At 37.6% G+C, this 22,986-nt stretch overlaps 1 protein-coding gene and 2 pseudogenes across 1 annotated transcript; 1 reads left to right on the top strand and 2 right to left on the bottom strand.

Annotated features, from left to right (window-relative positions):
• Positions 1 to 7,061: 7,061 nt before the first annotated feature.
• Positions 7,062 to 7,832, bottom strand: LOC143582003 (receptor-like protein kinase FERONIA pseudogene; annotated as a pseudogene).
• A 5,170-nt stretch (positions 7,833 to 13,002) lies between these two features.
• Positions 13,003 to 15,634, bottom strand: LOC143582013 (putative receptor-like protein kinase At5g39000). The gene is made up of 6 exons (XM_077064673.1): positions 14,614 to 15,634; positions 14,315 to 14,475; positions 14,018 to 14,222; positions 13,718 to 13,949; positions 13,519 to 13,651; positions 13,003 to 13,395 (listed from the first exon to the last, which is right to left on the bottom strand). The coding sequence occupies exons 1-6, from the start codon at positions 15,632 to 15,634 to the stop codon at positions 13,108 to 13,110; spliced, it is 2,040 nt and encodes a 679-aa protein (XP_076920788.1). The 3' UTR covers positions 13,003 to 13,107.
• A 1,494-nt stretch (positions 15,635 to 17,128) lies between these two features.
• LOC143582002 (putative receptor-like protein kinase At5g39000) lies at positions 17,129 to 22,759 on the top strand (annotated as a pseudogene).
• Positions 22,760 to 22,986: the final 227 nt, after the last annotated feature.

Raw genomic sequence — 22,986 nt, 5'->3', positions numbered from 1 at the left:
GTTTAGCTTCTTGAACTGTAACAGCTCTTCCTGCATTGCTTCTACCCAAGAGTTCTCTTTCAACGCAACTTTGTAGTCCTTGGGCTCTACCTGTGAAATAAAACAAGCAAAAAGACATCTGTTAATGTTACCAGAGGTGCTGTGTGTTTGGATGCCAGCGGTCAGATCTCCAATGATGTTCTCAGTCGGATGTCGGCGATGGATTGGCAACTGTGGAATTTGTTCGACACTCTCGACTGGTGTTGCCTCAAGCTCAATGGTCAAGCTCTCTATGGGATGAAAGACTGCGGTCACATCGACAGCAGCATTTGGTTGGGGATCGCTTGCATCTTCTTCTTGATCAACCAAATGTTCCTGAGCGATGGCGCCTTCCCATAGGTTGTCGTAGAAAGGTACGAAGATTACAGGAACCGACGATGAGTCAGTGCTGCGAGAAGTTCCAATAGGAACGGTGTCATTCTGCACATTCTCTTGAATAGCTTCCTCAGCAGATCCATGAATGTCATCTTCAGAGGATGGTGTAGGAACTGATTCAACTATACTCGGATCATCAGCTTGGGAAGTTTCCATTTGGTGGGTTTGTTGATCCACCGCTTGATTGGTCTGGTTATTTTCCACATTGTCAGCTGACATAAATGAGTCGGTGTCTGAATCATCTGTGTCTTCGACAACGGGTATTTCAGTAGAGTCTGCAGATGTTTGCACATTGACTGCCGGAACTGATTGATTTGCCACGTGTGGAACATTAAGTGTGGGTGCAGGTGCAGCAATCTGAATATCTGTCAGATCTTTCACAACGGCGTGCATCAAGATTGACTGATCAACATTTGTCGGAGTTGGTGCAGAAACAATAGGAGACATCACTGGTGCAGAAGGTGGTACATACATTCCTCAAAACTGCCTGAACAAACCTTCATAATCAAACATCCAATCAGGACCATTGTGTGCATCGGTAGGGTTTAGTTCTTGCCAATCAATGTTGAAGGATTCCAAAATCACTCGGGATTTCTTGTTGAAGACACGATAAGCACTTTTGTCAGTGGAATAACCAACAAAATAGCACTCATCTGCCTTTTCAGCAAACTTTGAAGTTGTAGCAACATTTGACTGAAGCACTGTGCAAGGACATCCGAACGTCTTGAAGAAATTAACCCTTGGCTTGTTTCCATAAAAGACTTCATAAGGTGTCTTATTCAGTCTTTTGTTCAGCAACACACGATTCTGAGTGTAGCAAGCAGTGTTAATGGCTTCCCCCCAGAAGAATAAAGGGAGTTTGGAGTATGACAGCATGGTTCTTGCGGCTTCAACCAGTGTTCGATTTCGTCGTTCAGCCACCCCATTTTGTTCAGGAGTGTAGGGTGCACTGAATTGACGTAGAATCCCCTTGTTGTGACAGAATTCGTTGATTACTTTGTTGTAGAATTTTGTTCCATTGTCACTTCTAATGCACTTGACTCATTTGTCCGTCTGATTCTCAACCAACACGATAAATCTGATAAGAAACTGAGATGTCTCATCCTTGTCCTAGCAGAAAAGTCCAATTGAAATGCGAGTAATCATCAGTAATAACTAGACAATAGGCTTTTCGACCTATTGCCATTGGTTGAACGGGACCAAAAAGATCCATATGCAATAGTTTAAGAGTGGAATTTATGGAATTGACAGTCTTAGGACGATGAGGGAGTTTGTGCTGTTTGCATTTAGAGCAAGATAAACATTTTTCAGCACAATGAAAAGATTTTGCTAGTAAGCCCCTCACATGGTCACCTTTAACCAACTTATTCAAGTTCTTAAAGTTGACATGCCCTAGACGACGATGCCATAAGGATGAGTCGTTCTCCGAGGCCTTGGACAGCAAGCAGGAAGCAGACCGCATAGAAAAATTGCTTCTCATGTCCAGAATGTAAGCGTCATTGTGCCTTGGAGTACGCAACATAATCCACTCTTCAGGGACTCTAAAGCCTGGTTTAAGAATAAGACATTCATTTTCAGTGAAAAGAGTTGAAAATTTCTTATCACAGATCTGAGAAACGCTTAGCAGGTTGTGGTTGAGATGTTCCACAAGATTAACTTCGTCGAAGGTCAATGAGCCATTTGAGACCTTGCCTTGTTTCGTGATTTCTCCTCCTACGTCACCAGCAAAGGAAACATGTCCGCCATCGAATGGTTTAGTGTCAAACAACAGGGACTCATCTCCCGTCATATGTCGGGTACAGCCACTATCCAAGTACCAAATGCTGTTGACAGGCCTTCCAGGCTGACCCTACATACATGAGCAGCTAGTTAGTAGAAGGGCCCCGAGACGAACTTGTCTCGGGAAAAGCAAACAGAAAATCACCCAATTTTATTTTATGATTCTTAAAAATGTAATCTTTTGGGGAATCTGAATCTGAAGTGCAATCACTTGAGGAACTTGTGTTAAGATTTCCTGGGTTCTGAAAAGGTTTTCTTGATTGCCTTCGTTTTGGTTTGGGCTTGACTATCAAATCTTCTTTGTTTGCTTTGGTAAACGGTTTAGAGGGGATTTTAGGGTTTTCAGCTTCTGACCCCTTGGATAACCGCTTCCTTTCTCTTTGTGTTAGCCAAAATGGTTTCTTGGGTTTGTTGGTTCTTTTAATTTTTGAATCTGTCTTACTGGCTGAGGTATAAGTTTGATAAGACATTTTCTTAGATTGAACATTTAACTCGGCAAATGTCTGACCAAACTTACATTTAGCGTCTCTTTGTTGCTTATGCCAGTTCTAATGTCTTGCAAGATGAGACGGATTTCCACACACAAAACAACATTTTCTTTTGTTACAATCATAGACATGTTGATCACTGAAATATAAGGGGTGAGGTAATGTGGTAGGGTTAACATTTTGATAACCTCTATCTGAGAACACATTTGAATGATTAGATGCAAGGTAATTTGATTGCCTAGGTTTCTGACCAGAGTAGTAATAGGTACTATCAAATTGATCATAAAATTGAGAACTATTACTATAATCAGTATTTTGTGAAAATGAAGTTTTCTTTGAAGGCACATATTTACACGACGTGCTTGGTTTTTCCTTTTCAAAAGCAGTTTCTTGTTTTCTCAAGTTCTCAAAATTACGATCAGTTAACGAGCAACTAGAACTTGTCTGTTCATCAACTATAGCCTGTTTTGTTTCATCAAAAACTGTTTCACACTCAGAATCAGATGAAGAACATTCACTTTCATTACATACATCATTACAACTGTCTTCACTAGTGGTTTCACAAAATACAGTTTTTAATCCCGACATCAAACATCCTAACATAGATTCACAAACTTTATTACAGACAGGGTTGTTAATAGTTTTTGTTAGACCCACACAAGACTCAAAACGTGGTTCTAATCCTCCATTTTGCTTAAAACCCTAATTAACCTTCCCAAAATCACCATTGTTTATATCACCTGCTCCACAAGACACATTGACGTTAGATTTATCAAATGATTGGATTGGAGCAACAGTTTGAGATGCTGCGGGAAAAAATGTCACATGTTTTGGTATCCTACCAACCCCGTACGCCATTTCTTTGTCAGGAGAAGTATTATAGCTAAAGTGGGGCAAACTGGTGTAGTTATCATTGAATGGTGGTGGTACGGCAGGGTAATCGTACCCCATCCCCGCTTTAACTTTAGTACTTCTCTGGGCTCCAATAAGATCATCTAATTTCTCAGATGATGCCTCAAATCTTTCGACTTGTTTTTCCTTTCCTTTCATATCAGAAACTTCGAGTTTTAATTTCTTAATTTCTTCTTTTAAATCATTAATTATGTCTTTATAATAAATGACATTATGTTTTTCTCGAAAATTTTCAAGTCTAAGATTAGCTACATCATCGTGATGAATTTTGATCTTTTCAATGTAGATCTTATCAGCTTTTACATCTTCAGTGTTCAACTGACGAAGTTTTGCATTTTCTTTCAAAACTTCGTCTTGTAAGTATCTATAGTATGTAAACTTGTTAACACAAGCTTCCGTGCAAAGATTTCGTTTTACCTCATCAAGGTGTGATGTACTTGAACCAGCAGTAAAAGATGAAGAGGCTTCATTGTTTGAAGTGAAAACCATGCCAGCCATATTCAGTGGATTCTGCAGCTCTTGAAACTGTTCGTCCCAATCCATACCAGTGTGGACCTCTGTTTGAGAGACAAGGGCTCTTGAGTTTGAACTTGAGCTGCCCTTGTGTGGACGATTCCCGATTCTTGGAGCTGAGTTGTTTGGCTTTTGTTCCTCAGGCCTCTTTCCAGCAGCTTTCTCATTCTCTTCATCAGTTACTTCTGTCACATGAATATCGTTTGCTGGTTTGGGAGGATTTGTGCATTTCCTGGCAAAGTGACCCATTTCTACACAATTGTAGCATCGAAGCTTGCTCTTGTCGAAACCAATTCGCTTTCGATCAGAATCATTAAAGCTGTCCTTCCCGTAGGTTTTGATGAAGTTGGTGGCCCTTTGTACAGCCATGGCCATCTGGTACTTGATGTCCATTTTCTCAAGATCCTTTTGATTGATGTCTTTCAAATCACCTATCTCAAACTAAGCCGGTAACAGATTCCCTTGCAATAGCTCTTCATGACAAGACAGAAAAGCTTTAACAAGTGTTACATTTGAATCATTCAGCATAGGAATGGCTTCACAATAGCTGGAGGGCTTGTTTGCTTGAGGTTTGGTTGCAGAAATTCCATGTGCCTTGAGAGCTTGAGCAACTGCACTGTCAACTGCCTTTTGAAACGAACTTGCACTGGATGGAGTTGATGGGTTGTTGGTGGAGATGAATGCTGTTGATTGTGGAGGAACACTTGGTGAGTACTTTGGATTAGTTACAGGATACATATTCTGTTGGGTTTTGCTAACAAAAGCAGTTGGCACACTTGAAGATGTAGTACTCACTCCGGCTTGATTAAGAGAATTCATGTGATTGTTCATTCTCATCTACTCATCCATTTCAAATGATTTGATAATGGATATCAATTCACTGTCTGTCATCCTATTCAGATTGGTGGTTCTCTTGATCGTTATTGTGTTTACACTCCAACTGTAAGGCAAAGAGTTCATCAACTTCTGATTGACCTCAGTGTTGGGAATGTTAATACCTGTAGCTCTTACTTTGACCATGAGCTTCTCAAACCTCTTCACTAAATCTAGCACAACTTCACCTTGACGATGGTTGAACATGTATTCCATTTTCATTAACGTAACATTTTTTTTTCCACAAGCTGACAAGTCAAATAAATAAGTATGAGTGTGATTTAAGAAGTAGGAATACATCTAATTTTTAAAATATTAACGGATTATACAAGCACAACTGTACCATCATAGAGAGCCTGAGCATACTTACATAGTCACAAAGCCAAATGTCCTTGGTGCTAGCTTGGCGGCCTAAATAAAGTGTTCGTTGTGCAGTTATAGTTTCCAAAACCAACATAATAAAATTTGTCCACTGTCACATGCACAGGTATTAATTAGCCATGGGTCAATAATACAAATTATCAGGGTTTCAAAAGGAAGATATAAAAACAGAAACAAGAATGTAGCCGCTAGCTGGAAAGCTCAAAATGTGGTCACAACGGCTCCTGTAAATTTCCAGTATTACAAAAATATAAAACTTCAACAGATGAGCATGGGATGAAAAATGAAAGGTACTTTAAGTGAATTATGAAGTACTTACTTAGTCTCATAAACCCCTTGAGCCTCAATGCCTTCAGTCTCGTCTTCGACTGCCACTGCTAACCGAAAACTTGACAGTTTAGGGTCAAAACTTTGATCTAAAAGAATGTTTGAAGGTCTCACATCACGATGAATGATCTGAATGAGAGCATGATCGTGAAGGTATACAAATACCCTAGCTACACCTAGGATTATTTTGCACCGTTTATTCCAGTCCAGAAGATTATAATTAGAATCTACAAATTAATGCAGATTACAGATCAGATGTATGTTGGTAAAAGAATCAGATACAATCAGGTTAACACACTAATTGTGTGCTCTAGAACTCCATCAGGAGTTCCCAAGAGTTGCAAATAATAGCCTTAATTAAAAGGAATTTACCAAAAATCAAGCACGCTAGAGTTGCATTAGGTGCAAAGTCGTAGAGGAGGTACACCTCTGCTCCGTGAATGCAATATCCAAGCAATTGAATCACATTTTCATGTTCAAGCTTTGCAAGTATAGATACTTCATTCATGCATTTTTTGTACGTACTGTCGTAGGAATATTGAGTGACTGTTATATCTTGTCCATTTTGCAGCATTCCCTGAAAACAGAAATTAAGTATTGGGGCTTTTGGCAAATTGGTAAAAACTATATAACATAAGGAGTTATAAGGATCAACATATGGCAAATAACGTTAAAACTTTGAAACCATGAAAATAGATACCTTATACATGGACTTATATCCGCTATGCAAAATCTTATTAGCTTCAGAGAAGCTTTCAGTTGCAAAAACAATACTACTAAAATCAAACCGCTGTACTATTCGCTCTTCACCTCCAACAGTGTAGAGGTATAGATCCAAGGATTTTGAACTCATACCTCCATCTGCAAGTCACAAATAAATAGTTGTTAAACTAGAAATGAATATGATGGAAGAAAGGGTATAGATCATTTAAAAAATGCAGACACTGGAAATCCGTTAATGCTTAATGTACATATCTAGAAATCTGTAGAAGTACAATCTTCCTTCTATCTCCTAGCTATCATATTTTAATTTAACTAAACATTTATGCATTTCTTTTGTATTAGGAAAACCCAATGGTAAATATTTGAACACAGAAATCTAAAGAGAACATGATACCGAAGTTTTCTGGACGGGGTGGAAATATAGATGTTGGTACTCTTCTACCATAAAGTTTGATCAGCAATGCACTGTCGGTTTTCTCCTGTAAGGCTAGGGTAGACTCTAGATCCGCCACAACCTCAGCATTGTAGGACGTTTCTTGGGACGGCTATGTATGCTGATACCGTTCAGCAAGTAGTGCAAACTCATTTAAGCATTTAGGGGATACTCTCCCTCTTAAATTAGAATCAACGATATCCTTCAGCCTTCCTTCTTTAATGGAGTCTTGAGCCCAGGCTGCATTGCTCCTCATCAATACTTCTATCCACTGCCTGTCTCACACATAAGACTTCAAACAACACCACCCCAAATGCATACACATCGGATTTTCGAATCAGCCTACCTGTTTGAAAGTAATCTGGATCCAGATACCCAAACGTACCTTTCACCAACGTGCTAACATAAATAGATGGCTGATTCGTTGGACCAGTTTTAGACAATCCAAAGTCTGAAATCTTGGCTGCCCAATTGTCATCTAACAATATGTTTGAGCTCTTAACATCCCGAGTTATTACTCCGTGCTTAATACCTGTACCAGTGTGCAGGTAATCTAAACCACATGCGGCCCCAACGCATATCTTGATTCGAACCCAAGCCAGAGGAGCACGATGCTTGTGGAGATGATATGCAAGAGTACCACGAGGTATATGCTCATATAGAAGAATCTTCTCTTGCCCATCACTGCAGTAACCAATTAAAGATACCAAATGACAGTGCCTTAAATTTGAGAGCATCTTGATTTCAGCCCAAAATTCTGCTGCTCTTTGACTAGATCCTGATTCCAGCCACTTAATTGCAGCATCCAAATGTATTCCGCCATGAGTGATGGTTCCTCTGTAAACTTTACCAAACCCCCCACGTCCGATCACCAGTGACTCATCAAAGTTTTGAGTTGCACGTTCAATCTCAGAAAAGGTAAACTGGTGACACAGTGGTGGGGGATATGAGGAGGATGATCCAACGGCATGACGGGTAGAAAAAGACATAGTTAAAAATGGTATGAACTAGGATTAGAGTGTGGATTGTATCATCACCAAATATAAGATCATACTTATAGACATACACAGATTATGGTGTGAAAACAATCTAATGCCCAAGATACACTCTGATTGATAGGTATTTCTTCCTGGAAAGAGACAGTAGACCCCAAGGTGACTTTTGACATTTAAAATGAAAATCTTGTAGCCACAGAACTAGTCAAATTGGAGCCTGGGAACACGGTTTCTACGATATTAAGATGACCTGTTTTCTGTATTTTCCCCTAAAAGTAAATCAGTTACTTCAAAAGGTATGCAGTCAATTTGGGTTCATCTTCTTTAAGGGTGATGGAAACTGTTTCGGGAATTTCGACAGAAAAAACCCAGAACCTGTGCTACAGGTGATCCCGACAAAGTTTGTACGGACCATCGTGACAATGGTGATTATGAATGGCAGTTTGGTGGCTGCGGCCATTAGTAAAATCTTCCACATAAGTTTATTATGTTACTTTGAAAACTTCAAATATTCTTCAATTTGCTTCTTAGTTTCTAATTTCAAATTCACAATTGTTACTCCATATTCATAAGTTCTTTAGCACCAAATGCCTTTCACATGGATCTAAAACCCAAAAATATCTTGGCAAAAGTTAAAATCAAATTACTTATAATATTTGTAGTTGTTTAGACCATCTTACTTATAATAATTTTAGTTGTTTTTGCCCATATCAGATAATAAAGCCCGAAGGCAATCAATCATCCACAAGAAGAAGCCCAAATTGACGTCAACCAAACCTCACAAGCTTAATTATATATAATTAAATTCAAATGGAACCACAAAATAAAACTGCTAAATACACCCTTTGGTTGAGAATTATAAAGAACTCAAGGACAATAAAACTGCAATTAGTTTTAAACATCTTTCAAGTTTTAACAAGTCATCATCTATTTACTATTCTCTTCACTTTCCTTTGCATTTGAAATCCCACATCTCTTGCTCTAATCTTCCATGATATTCAGCAACGCGCCAGTTTTCTTACCTGATGAAACAAACAAAGCAGAAGCATTCCAATTATTACGCATTCAAGTTATTTGATCTACTCGTTTTTAATCATTGTATTATATAGGTTTGGTACTTACTAGTCAGCATTAGACCGGGTGAAAATTTCAGAGATATATTGTAGCAGTAGTTATAACTATTTGTGTTGACGAAAATTTCACCCGGGTCACCAAATTAACAAGAACCCAAATAAACAGCTTATAAGTTGCTATTAATACAATCAAAGATACCTTTTTCAGTAATGTTAAAGATAAAGCGGGAACTAACCTGCAGAGTCAGTATCAATCAAGCAATCATGTGGGAAGTACCACATGTTTGTGTTTAAACACTTCATTATCTTATTTCGATTTTGATAGTATCCATCGGAGAAATTAAGCCTTTCATACCGTGCCCAAGGATGGACCCATGTATCAGGTCTAATAGCTGCAGCACACTTTAAGTTACTTAAAAAAACTGCATATTCATCAACTATCTTCCCACTCGAAACAACCCATCTCATCTCACCAAAATCAACTTCCAAAGCCAAAAGCAAATTTCGATATGTTTGTATGACATAAAGGTTTTCACGTGAACTTACAAAGTCCAGCACACGAGTGTGTTTCCATGCGAAATTCTTCACTTCCAGTATGGTTAAGGTGGGCACTGGATGAAGTCGTAGTTCACATAAATTATTTTGATGGTCGATCACATATATCTTTCCTTTGAAAAAATGAAGATCATGGAGGAAGGTGCAAGGGGATGTGACATGATACCACCCGCTTTGTTCACCAGGTAAAGAAAATGCTATTTTATTGGGAAATGCGTGAGTGATTACAACAAACACCCACCCGGACATCGACGGCGAAAAGACAAGAATGCCCCTGAAACGTTTTTGAAAAGGATTTACACCAAAGGGGAAATCAAGGAAATGAAGTTCTTTCCTTGTGAAGGGATTCACAAGCCAGAAATCACAGGCTTCCCTCCCGAAAAAAATCAAATAACCACAAGTTATCCCAACACAAATCCTGCCATTAGAATGGGGAATGGTGGCTTTCATCTTTCTCCTTTGGTAGTCCTCCAAGTAACACTCTTTTTCATTCAAACGAGAAGAGATGGATAAACGCACGGGTTGTTAGACACCATAAACCTATTCCAGTTACGCACCGCACATGATCTCCATGACTTACATACACTACCGAAAGCAATAAAATCAACTAGTCCCAAGTGCATCATAATTAAAAACAGTAGATCATGGCCAAGGTTTGACCATGTTGCTGAACCATGATCATTGTTTAGCTTTCTATTCATGCTTCTCGTATTGGCCATTCCTACACTTGCAAATTAAAGAACAATTATAATTCCACCGCTTGGTAAATACAAAATTCCACATAATATGCAAAAGAAAACGTAACCAAGGAACAAGCAGATAAGAATGTTACACTTCTCAAATCTAATCAACTTTTACAAAAGGCATCAAGACTATATTTGTAATTTTCTTTTTGTAGACAAGTGTTGATTTCTAACCAACCCAAAAAGGAAAGCCCAAGATTAAAATGTAGTTTTCAGTAATAACAAGTAAAATACTAAATCTTTCATGAGAGATCCAAGTGTTGAATACGTTGATTCATCACGCAGATCACAACAATTAGTTTTACAAACTAAATTTACAACTTCAATAACCAAATTTACAGATCATTACATGTAGAATCAATGAAGTGTAAAAACTCAAATCGGGTTAGGTTAGGTAAAAAAAATTTAGGGCAATGGCAAAAAGATCAGGTTTCTACACTGAAGTCTAACCGAAAAAAAATCCGATTTGGTAATAATCAAAGTAGCCAAGTTATACCTGCAAATCTGAAATAGCAAAGGCACGGTGTCGAGACAATTGTGACTAGCAAGGAGGCACAAGAGAAGTATAAGAGTGAAATGGGAATGAATGCTAAAGTAGGGTTACATTTGAGTGAGAAATTACAAAAATACCCCCCCCCCCCCCCCAAAAAAAAAAACCGAACCGTGAGTAGGCGTGACTTCACGTGTTATTATTGCGCCTCTGCTATGCAATCCATATGGTATGTGTATGTTTAATTTCTTGTATGCATTTGCATAATAAGAAACTTTATCCTCTAAATCAAGTAAACATACAAAAAACATAATATCATATATCCAAGGTAAAGCATACTTCTACAACACCTCACACAACATTTCTTATAGAGTAGAAATGACTACACACTATATAAGAAGTGGTCAACCAAATCCAAAAGGTTTCAATACAACTCATAGCAAAGACCAAGATAAAACATTCCACACTCAAATAGTGGGCCCGTGGCTAAGATTTACTCTTGATAATCAATTTACGGGATCAGAATGGATTTAACGTGCATATAGTTAAGAACTATCAAACTAGAATAGCATTTTTTTTGTCAGAAAGTGTTTTACTCGACTGTCAACCATATTAGTATAACAATCTCTCAAGCGTATATGATATGCAATATATCGTAGCATCTACATCTATATGGCAGATATGTACACTGCATGTGGAAATCAGGATTAAATAAATTAGTCAACAATATAAAAAAAAAAAAGAAAAAAAGAAACATACCTGGTAGAACATGATCGGATTCACTGCAGGAAACAAACAACAGAAGCTCTCCATCGAAGTAAATGAATTATAAGATGTTAGCTGAATAAACGATAAATAAATTCAGACAACTTCAGCTAAATGAGTCTCAGTTCCAATTGAATAATCATGATGTGTGTATGTATGTATATGGAGTAGAGATGATTCCAACCGTACCGGCTAAATTACATACACGTTGGTTGTATGGATTCCATAAGCATCATGGCTAAGATGGACAATGATGCTGAACCACCATGGTCAGAAGTCTTGCTGCTTGATGTATCATAACTTTGGTTATAACACCTGTGGAAGCCATTACTAAACTTGCAAAAGAACAGGTATCACTGGAGACCTTGGTAGATGCAAAATCCACATAAAATTGGGCCTTGTGAACACAGTTTCTACGAAATAATGATACATACTTCATCTGCAATTGTAATTACAGAAGACTACAGTATTAATTACAAAACCACCACTACTACCAAATCAAACATACTAAAATACCCTCTGAAGCATTTCATCGAACACCTTAAGGGCATCCTCTATTTTGTTTTAATTTTTTGTAGTTAACAAGTACTTGAAATCTGTACAAGGAAGATGAATCTAAGGACATCATAGAATAAAATGCAGCCTCACATATATATTATTACCTGAATTTTGTTTATAGAAGTCTTCTGCTCGATCAAATCGGCGAGATAATTGTTTATTGGATTCAGTTTCCAGAAAGCCGGAATAGCGGTTAATATTATTTAGTCTCTGCTTGCAACATTTTTACTATTTGTCAATGTTTTAACAACCTGGCGGTTGAGCCGGTTATATCGGATTTTCACAAGGCAACTAGTATTTCGAGCCTGATATTTTTGGGCGTTTTACTAGAACATCGTACCGTCGGTTTTTTTAAATACCGGTTTAAACCGGCAATCCGGTTTTAAATCCAAGAGATTTTTGATATTTTTCCCATATTTTTAAAAATTGACTTTTAACATTGCGGATAAAATTGAAACGAGTAAACACGGTAAACGACGATTCGTTAATCAATCAATTGTGTATCATGCAAATCCAATGTTGGTTTATTTACATTATTTGTAATTGACTAATTTCGTATACAAAGTACAAACTTTCTATCTGACTCGACTATTGTTCATGTGTGATTTTTGGGTCAAGTGTAATGTTTATTAATGTACCTTTGGGTTATTTTTTGAGTTGAAATTGTATTTATATGGAATTAAAGGTAAATTATTCAACCCGGTTGAACCTTCCGATACATTCCGGTTCAACTGATTGTACCAATTTTGAACTAAATCCGGTACGAGTAAAATACCGAATTTTAAAGCATTGCTATTTATAATCATTTTACACAAATATTAACTCAAACTTGCAACAAAATAAGTTCCATATGACTTTTTAAACTTACTCGTCAAAAAGGAAAAGAAGCAAGACAAAACCACAAGGATTATTTATGTAATACTCTAATAATAGAATAATCATAATTAATATCATGAGGAGGCTTTAAGCCCTTAACCATAGTTGGTTACTTGGGTTGGCACTTGCTTCTAACTTTCCAAGAAAAAAAAAATAAAAAACATGAATGAACACTACTATATATAGTCAATTTGCATCACTTCAATGCATTATCTTGGGCATAACTCTGATATTAACTCATCAACTAGACCAGTATCACTATCTTCACTGATAATCCAAGGCTTCACCCTTGCTCGCATTTCTGAAACACGGAGAGTTAGAGATGCAGTGCCAAGCAACATGTCGACAACTTCCTCCATTGTTGGCCTAACCGCTGGGTTTCTTTGAACACACAACAACCCAATCTCGATAAATTTTGTCATCAAGATTGAAGATTCAACATCAATCTTGGGATCGATTATATCCAACAATGTTCCTTCCACCCAATTTCTCTTGACCTACAATAAGTCAACATGCATATATATAACTATTAATTATAACATACACAACATAATTATCATAGAATGACAAAATGCAATGTATTAAAAAGGTGTACCAATAAAGAATCTAATCAGACTTACATAATCTTTAAGCCTAACTCCAGAGCCTGACCTTTTCCCAGTTACAGTTACCAAAATCAACATACCAAGGCTAAAGACATCCGCCTTGGCCGACAGATATTCGCCTTTTAAATATTCAGGTGCCATGCATCCGCTGTCACATATGTAGGTATTAGCCAGCCATTAAAAAATGAAAGTTATTTATATATTATGCACTTACAAAGTCTCAGAAAGGCGATCAACATGAATGCAGTCAGTCTTGTTAATTGCGGTTGCTAACCCAAAACCGGAAAGTTTGGGGTGAAAACTTTTATCCAAAAGAATGTTCGAAGGTTTCACATCACGATGTATGATCCGAACTGGAGCATGATTATGAAGGTACACAAGCACCCTAGCTACACCAAGGATTATTTTGTACCGTTTATTCCAGTCCAAAAGATTACACATAGGATCTACAAACACAGACGATGTAACAAATTAATAACTTCAAAAGATATAGAATGTTGTACGAAAAATTTACCAAAAAGCAAGCCATCCAGAGTTGCATAAGGTGCAAAGTCATAGAGGAGGTACATCTTTCTTCCGTGAATGCAATATCCAAGCAACTGAATCGCATTTTCATGTTCAAACTTTACAAGTATTGTTGCTTCATTCATACATTTTTCGAATGTGTAAGCATAGGAATATTGAGCGATTGCTATATCTTGTCCATTTAGTAGGCGTCCCTGAAAAGAGAAATCAAGTAAGAGTTTCTAGAAAATAATGATTTAAAACCATTCAAACGCGAAAGTATATATGTAATTAAGAATAAGAATACCTTGTACATGGACTCATATGTGCAGCACAAAATCTTATTAGCTTCAGAGAAGTCTTCAGTGGCATAAACGACGGTATTATAATCAAACAGGTGTACTATTCGGTCTTCACCTCCAACAGTGTAGAGGTATATACTCAAGGACTTTAAAAGTGTACTTCCGACTGCACGTTCTACAAATAAGTCGTTAACTTGATATGAAAATGATAGAAGAAAACGAATAGATCATAAAAGAATTCTCTTTTATGAAAAAAAAAACCCGAGATACAATAAACATTGACAATCTAAAGAGAACATAATACCCGGGCTTTCCTTATTGGATGGAAAGAGAAATGTTGATACCCATGTACTATCGGTTTTCTCTTGTAAGGCTAGGATAGACTCAAGACCGACAACCACCTCGGCCATTGTAGGACGTTGCTTGGGACGGCTGTGCAAACACCGATCAGCTAGCAGTGCAAACTCCTTTAAGCATTTAGTGAATATTCTCCCCCTAATATTAGCATCAACAATTTGCTCTAGCCTTCCTTCTTTAATTGAGTCTTGAGCCCATGTTGCCAAACCCCATTGCTCTTCATCAATACTTCTATCCACTGCTTTCTTCCCACATAAGACTTCAAACAATACCACCCCAAAGGCATACACATCGGACTTTCGAGTCAGCCTACCTGTTTGAAGGTAATCTGGATCTAGATACCCGAACGTACCTTTCACCAAAGTGCTAACGTAAGTATATGGCTGATTCGTTGGACCAATTTTCGACAACCCAAAGTCTGAAACCTTTGCTGCCCAATTCTCATCTAACAATATATTGGTGCTCTTAACATCCCGATGTATAACTCCATGCTTAATACCAGTACCAGAGTGTAGGTAATCTAAACCACGTGCGGCTCCAATGCATATCTTAAGTCTCCGCACCCAAGTCAGAGGAGCACGACGTTTGTGGAGCCGATCTGCAAGAGTTCCGTTAGGTATGTATTCATATACAAGAATCATTTCTTGCCCCTCATTGCAGTAGCCAATTAAAGATACCAAATGACAGTGCCTTAATTTAGAGAGCGTCTCAACTTCAGCCCAAAATTCTACTGCTCCTTGATTAGAACCTGATTCCAGCCGCTTAATTGCGGCATCCAAATGTATTCCACCATGAGTGATGGTTCCTCTGTAAACTTTGCCAAACCCCCCACGTCCAATCACCAATGACTCATCAAAGTTTCGGGTTGCGAGTTCAATCTCAGCAAAGGTAAACTGATGGCACAGTGGTAGGGAATGTAAGGAGGAGGAAGAGGATGATTCACCGGTATGACGAGTGGGAAAAGACATAGTTATCAGTATGAACTAGGATTAGGAGTCTGGATCGTATCATCACCTAATTAATATGCGATCATTGTTACAAATATACAGACCATATATGGTGTGAAAAGAATATGCTAATGTCATGTGCATTGTCAAATATACACATTGAAGATTGAAAATAATAATAATAATAATAATAATAATAATAATAGGACACGTTGACCGCACCTCAACAAGGTGATCGTTGACATTGAACTTTTAAAATTAGATCCTGTCTACTAAATTATAATATGGTTGACTTATTTTGTATTTCCCCCACAAACCTTGTAAAAAAAGGAAAGATAAAAAAAGAAACTATGTACAAACTGTAGAATTTGGTTTTAATCTAACGGACATGTGACCGGTAAAAGCAGAAGACACTATCATACAATAAATAGTTAATTCGGTTAAAAAAACTTAAAATATGCCACAAATATATTTCTAAATTCTAAATCAAAAATTCCTGTGTGAATATCATTAAAAGCACATGTTTTTTAATGCAAAAATAACACTTAACATAACATATCAAGTCACTAAACGTATAAAAATCACCAAAAAGATTCTCAACTCAGTTTTAGTATATTAAATTTTATAAACCTGTCTATAACACACTTATACTTGTATATTATACTTAAACTAGAAGCAAATCTCAATATAATATGCGAAAATAAGAACTGTAAGCTTTCTAAATATGTACGTAAGTGCAATATAATAATACGAGGAAATCATCATATTTAATAGTCAACATTTGAGCACCAAGTTGTATTAAAATAACCTTTGATTGAACATGTTACTTGTGTAGCAATTGTTTTTTTTTTCCTTTTGAAGGTTCCCAACTGTTGAAAAGATATATCATCTTTTTATACGACGAGTAACATGTTCACATGTTTTTGAAACGATAGGACATTGAGCATAAAAGTGAGCAAGATTTGCGCTATCAAGCAATAATACCACGATACGTGTCTTCTCCAATGGGGCATTGAGCGCCAAAGCAAGCAAGCTTTTGCATAAGAGGTGGTCAAATAATATCATGGCACATGTATGAACCGATGCAACATTAGGCACAAAAAATTCAATGTGAGATGAAGCTGTTTTATGTACAAGTATACGTGTGTTATAGACATGCTTATTAAATTTAATTAATATACTAATTAAAATTGAGTTGATAAGGCCATATAAAGTGAATCATATAACTAATAAATGAAAAATTGGGAGTGATTTGATGTTGAATAAACTATATCATATACAGTTTGTTGCTTCTTTGTGTTTAAGGAGCTTGGATTTTTATGTGGGAATACAAAATAAGTCAACTATATCATAATATTAAATTAGTAGAAAGCACCAATTTGAATACTTCACCACAATATTAAAAGTCAACGATCACCTTTATGGGATCATACCATGATCTGTATGTCTCTATAACTCTGATCAAAGGTTTGGTGTAAGATCTGGACTCTAATACTAGTTCATACGCGTATAACTATGTTCCTTCCTACCAGTCACGCTGTTGAATCATCGTCATCCTCATTCTCATCATATTTACCACAACCATGTCGTTGCTTTACCTTTTCTGAGATTGAACTTGCGACCCAAAACTTTAATGATTCATTGGTGATCGGACGTGGGGGGTTTGGCAGAGTTTACCGAGGAACCCTCACTTGTGGGAAAATTCTTTTGGATGCTGCAATTAAGCGTTTGGAGTCAACTTCTAATCAAGGAGCAGTAGAATTTTGGGCGGAAGTTGAGATGCTCTCCAAATTAAGGCACTGCCATTTAGTATCTTTAATTGGTTATTGTAGTGACGGGCAGGAGATGATTCTTGTATATGAATATATGCCCAATGAAACTCTTGCGGATCGTCTCCACAAACGTCGAGCTCCTCTGACTTGGGTGCGAAGACTCAAGATATGCATTGGGGCCGCTCGTGGTTTAGATTACCTGCACACCGGTACAGGTATTAAGCATGGAATTATACATCGGGATGTTAAGAGCACAAATATATTGTTAGACGACAGCTGGGCAGCTAAAATTTCAGATTTTGGGTTGTCCAAAATTGGTCCAACGGATCAGCCGTCTACTTATGTTAGCACTTTGGTGAAAGGTACGTTCGGGTATCTAGATCCAGATTACCTTCAAACAGGTAGGCTGACTCGAAAATCCGATGTGTATGCCTTTGGGGTAGAGGTGCACAAATCGGTTTTTTTGAAAAAACCGGTTCGGTTATTAACCGGACCGGTTTTTTTTATCCAGAAAAAAACCGGTTCGGTTAATAACCGGACCGGTTATTAACCGGTTTTTAATGGTGAAAACTCAAACCGGCCAAACCGGTTTGGACCGGTTTAAAAACCGGTTAGAACCGGTTATTAAACCGGTTTTTTATAACCGGTTTTTAATAACCGGTCTAACCGGTTATCCGGTTTTTTTTTTTTTTTTTTTTTTTTTTTTTTTTTTTTTTTTTTGCTTTAGGGTTTAGGGTTTAGGGTTTAGGGTTTCGTTGTTAGCATTCTTTGCTTGGAAGATTAAAAACACATAACTTTCATTTATAGCTTTTACATTAAAAATACAAACATTAAATCGTTATCGCATATTCGTAACTCAAAAATACAAACATTAAAGAATGCTTAGACACGATTACATTAACAAGTTGATGTTTGTTACTCATTTTCTTCGCTACCCGATCCCGAGCTATTCCTTAGGTAATCGTCGTACGCGGCTTCTTCATCGGTCATTGGTTGAATGTGTCCTTGATTGACCTCGTCTTCATACAAGGCCGCCTCATAGTCCATTTCCCCCTCGAGTGAGCGTTGATGTTGTGCCCTGTCTAAAGAGTCCAAGTAATCCTTGTAGCAAATCGACATCTCTACAGCTGCTGGAGTGAGTCGAGTCCTCCTAATCGATATAACCCTGCCAGAAACAGAAAAAGCAGACTCCGAAGCTACCGTGGAAGCTTGGACCGTTAGTAAATCTTTGGCCATGGCGGCGAGGATCGGAAACTCATCCTCCTTACCTCTCCACCAAGCCAGCAAATCAAGACTTCTAAATTCATCCGGAGTCATGTGTTTCACAAAGTTGGTACCACCATACCTTCCAAGTTCACTGCTTGGGGTGTTTACCCTTTGACGTTTACCGGCGTCTTCCCAAATCATGTAGTACATCCCCATTTCAAGGTCGGTTTGGGATTGGGATTGGGCAACAGCTCTTAACGAGTCATGAATTTGGGAAGACGACCCGTGTTTTGTAAGGTAAACATCATACATGTTTGCCAATGTGGTGTTGAAATCATTCTTTAAAGTTTGGCTATGATAGGGGTTTTGATCGTCGTTTAACCCTAGCTCATCACAAATTTTTTCTATTAAAGCTTCAACACCACCAACATTGATGCAAGGGTTTAACGCAGCCGCACAGGTCAAAACAGCGGGTAGTTGTTGAAAATATTTTATAAATTTTTCTTTCATTTTTGCACCCATATCAAAATAAGGTGCACCCCTACAATGAATTTCAGTCAACTTTGTGCACATGACAGCAATTTTTGGTAAAGCAATGGGGCTTGTTGGATAGTAAACCCCGGATAAACTAGTTGTGCAAGATTTAAAAATTTGAAGAACCTCCGTAACGATCTCAATCAATAACCAGTTTCTAGGATCGTACGGTGCACATTTACCCCTACTTGACATTATTTGATGAAACGCAACTAGTGATTCTTTTTGTTGGATGGCTTTCTCAAACATATCACAAGTCGAGTTCCATCTTGTTGGACAATCCCAATTGGGCCCCAACCATTGACAATTAGCTTCATCACAAAATTTTTTGTATCTTGAAAATGTTTTATTGTTGCTAAAAACATCTCGTAACATTCTTTTAAAATTGTTTCTTTGCGTTTCGATCACGTTTAACCCATCTTGCACGGCCAAGTTGATAATATGTGCAATGCATCGGCTATGAAAAAACGCTCCATCACAAATAGGTTTATACTTTAATTTTAAATGGCCAACCGCGGCCGTATTGTTGGACGCGTTATCAAACGATATTGAAAAGATTTTATCTTCAATCTTGTATTGTCGAATGACTTTATCCAAGAGTTTAAAAATATTTCTACCCGTGTGCGGGTAATCAAACAATTGAAACGCAACGGTTCGTTTCATCATTTGCCACGACCGGGGGTCAACCCAATGAGCCGTCACACAAATGTATGAGTCGGGCGAACCATTAGGTACCGACCACACATCCGTTGTTAAGTTCACACCAGTTTGTAAGTTTGAAAAGTATGAAATTAGTTCGGATTTAGCGTCTTTCCATGCTTTAAGCATATCTCTTCTAAGGGTCGAACGACTTACGTGTTGGTAGCGTGGTTGAACATACTTTTGCATCATCTGCGTGAATTGAGGGTTGTCGAAGTGGTTGAAAGGAAGTGATTGTTGAATCACAAAGTTGCCAAACTGTTGACGTACCGCTTCAAGGTCGTACGTAAACACCGTTCCTTGATTCGTCATCTCCGGCTGCGAACTACTTCCGGATTCGTCCTTCAAGACCTTGCAAGAGGGCTTTTCTACATGAGCTCTTAAACTGGAGTTTGCTTCTTTGTTATAAAACTTCAAACAATGTTTGCATCTAGCTTTTTGGGTTCCGTTAGACATTTCGCATAGGTCGAAATGTTGCCAAATATCTTGGTTTCGTTTCGTGGGGATGACCCGAACGACGGTTTCTCCCGTGTTCGAGGCACCCATGTTGACCGATGAAGCAGCACTTTGGGAGGCCATGATAATCGACAACGAATTAAGAGTGGTATACTCGAGTATGAAATAAACGACTACGAAAGAAGAGCGTTTGGAGTTATAATCGCGTATGAAATAAACGTTTAGAGCTTTTGGAGTTGTATAATCAAGTGTGATCTAACCAATACCCAACCTAAACTATATATAGATGTTTGTGGGGGTTAAAAAACAAAAAAAACGGCAAAAAAAACGGGCAAAAAAAAAAAAAAACGGCTATAAAGCCGTTTGGTAACGTTCGAAAACCGGTTTAACCGGTTAACCGGTTATTAAAAAACCGGTTAACCGGTTTTTTTATAACGGCTATAAACCGGTTATTTTAAAAACCGGTTAACCGGTTTTTTAATAACCGGTTATTAAAAAAAACCGGTTTTTTTTATAACCGGTTACAAAACCGGTTTTGGCTCCAAAACGTATAACCGATACGTAAACCGGTTACGTAAACCGGTCAAACCGGTTTTTAAAAAAACCGGTTTTTAAAAAACCGGTTTTCCGGTTAACCGCCCAAACCGGTTCCGTAACCGGTTTTTTTGAACACCTCTACTTTGGGGTGGTATTGTTTGAAGTCTTATGTGGGAAGCAAGCAGTGGATAGAAGTATTGATGAAGAGCAATGGGGTTTGGCAGCATGGGCTCAAGACTCAATTAAAGAAGGCAGGCTAGAGAAAATTGTTGATTCTAATATTAGGGGGAAAATATTCACTAAATGCTTAAAGGAGTTTGCACTACTAGCTGATCGGTGTTTACACAGCCGCCCCAAGCAACGTCCTACAATGGCCGAGGTTGTGGTGGGTCTAGAGTCTATCCTAGTTTTACAGGAGAAAGCCAATCGCTCATTGCTCCTCAAACTTTTTGGTATGAGGGCATTATCCATTTAGGAAAGCTTAGGTATAATTTTCTTTTCAGACTTTTATGTGTTTAATTTACCTATAAATTTTGTAATACAGAAATATTAGCACAAGAAATGCAATAATATGAATTAAATTAACAAAACTTGTAGTTGGAAGGAAGATTGCTCTTTTACATAATAGTATGTATTCCTTTCTGGTTAGCAACTAGTTATTTGTGGAACTTGCAGTGGAAATTACAAGTTCAAAATCCCTGGATCTATACCTATACACTGTTGGAGGTGAAGACAAAATAGTACGCCGGTTTGATTTAAACACCGTCGTTTACGCAACTGGAAACTTCTCTGAAGCTAATAAGCTTTCGTCTGACAAATATAAATCCAAGTACAAGGTATCAACAATCACATGCTTTCACATTTTTAAGCTTTTAACTGCTATTTGCTAGAAGCACCTCTTGATTTCTCATTTCAGGCAAGGCTACAAACTGGAAAAGATATAACAATCGTTCATTATCACTATTATGGTGTCCCCACGTATGAAGAATGTATGAAAGAAGCATCTATACTTGTAAAGTTAGAACATGAAAATGTGATTCAGTTGCTTGGATATTGCATTGATGGAATAAAGGTGTACCTCATCTATGACTTTGCAATTAGTGCAACTCTGGATGCCCTGAATTCTGGTAATTTTTTTTTCCATTTGGAATGTATTCCTCTGAATTTATTCTGGTTGTTTCTTGGTTCAATCGAGAGAACGTTGCAACTAGAACGTGTTGTTTTTTAACCAAATTATACACCGACAAATGACTGATTTGTAATTTGTTTTTGTAGATCCTATGTGTAATCTTTTGGACTGGAATAAGCGATACAAAATAATCCTAGGTGTCGCGAGGGCACTTGTATACCTTCACAATCATTCTCCCATCCGGACCAAACATCGTGATGTAATATCTGAAAACATTCTTTTAGATGCAAGTTTTGATCCTAAACTATCAGGTTTTGTGTTCGCAACCATAATCTTAGAGCCTGACTGCATTCCAACAACCATGGCAGATGTCTATAACTTTGGTGTGTTGGTTTTGGAAACTATAACTGGACAAAGAATATTCGATCCAAAACGCAAAGCTAATAACAGTGATGTTGATATTACAGGTTGTGTAAGTATAATCAGATTATATGATGGTACACTTGTGCTTGTATAATCTATATTCTCAAAAGTAGACACATTCTTACTTCTTACTCAAGCGCATCACTTTCTAAGCACATGGATTTTAAATATCAATATTAACCAACTTCTTCTACATACGACTTTTCAGTTAACAAAAATCACATTTTGCCATTCTATCATTTTTGTTTTGTTGAACTGTGACATGTATTATTGTTGTAGGTCAAGAGAAAATGGTTAGAAGGAACATTATCTGATATAAATGATCCCAGAATTGATACTGATTCAATCTTAATGGCAAAACTCATTGAGATTGTGTGTTCAAAGAGATGATGTGGATAGACCAACAATGGTGGAAGTTGTTGACATGTTGCTTGGCACCTCATCTCTAACTCTACCTGTGTCGAAAATGCGAGCAAGGATGAATGGAGAGATTTTGAGGTCAAGAGTAGTTTATGATTGAAGATGCTAGTATTGTTAACATTGCATGCATGTAATTGTTGATCAAATTTTCTCTAGTGCTAGTGTTCTTCCGAATCCTTTACACGCTTTATTTTATT

The sequence above is a fragment of the Bidens hawaiensis genome, unplaced genomic scaffold, assembly GCF_021521415.1.
Source record: "Bidens hawaiensis isolate Kalapana, Puna unplaced genomic scaffold, B.hawaiensis_p1.1 tig00031396_1, whole genome shotgun sequence".
NCBI classification, from domain to species: domain Eukaryota; kingdom Viridiplantae; phylum Streptophyta; class Magnoliopsida; order Asterales; family Asteraceae; genus Bidens; species Bidens hawaiensis.
The sequence above is the reverse complement of the archived record's forward strand: the minus strand, read 5'-3'. Positions and strand labels throughout refer to the sequence as shown.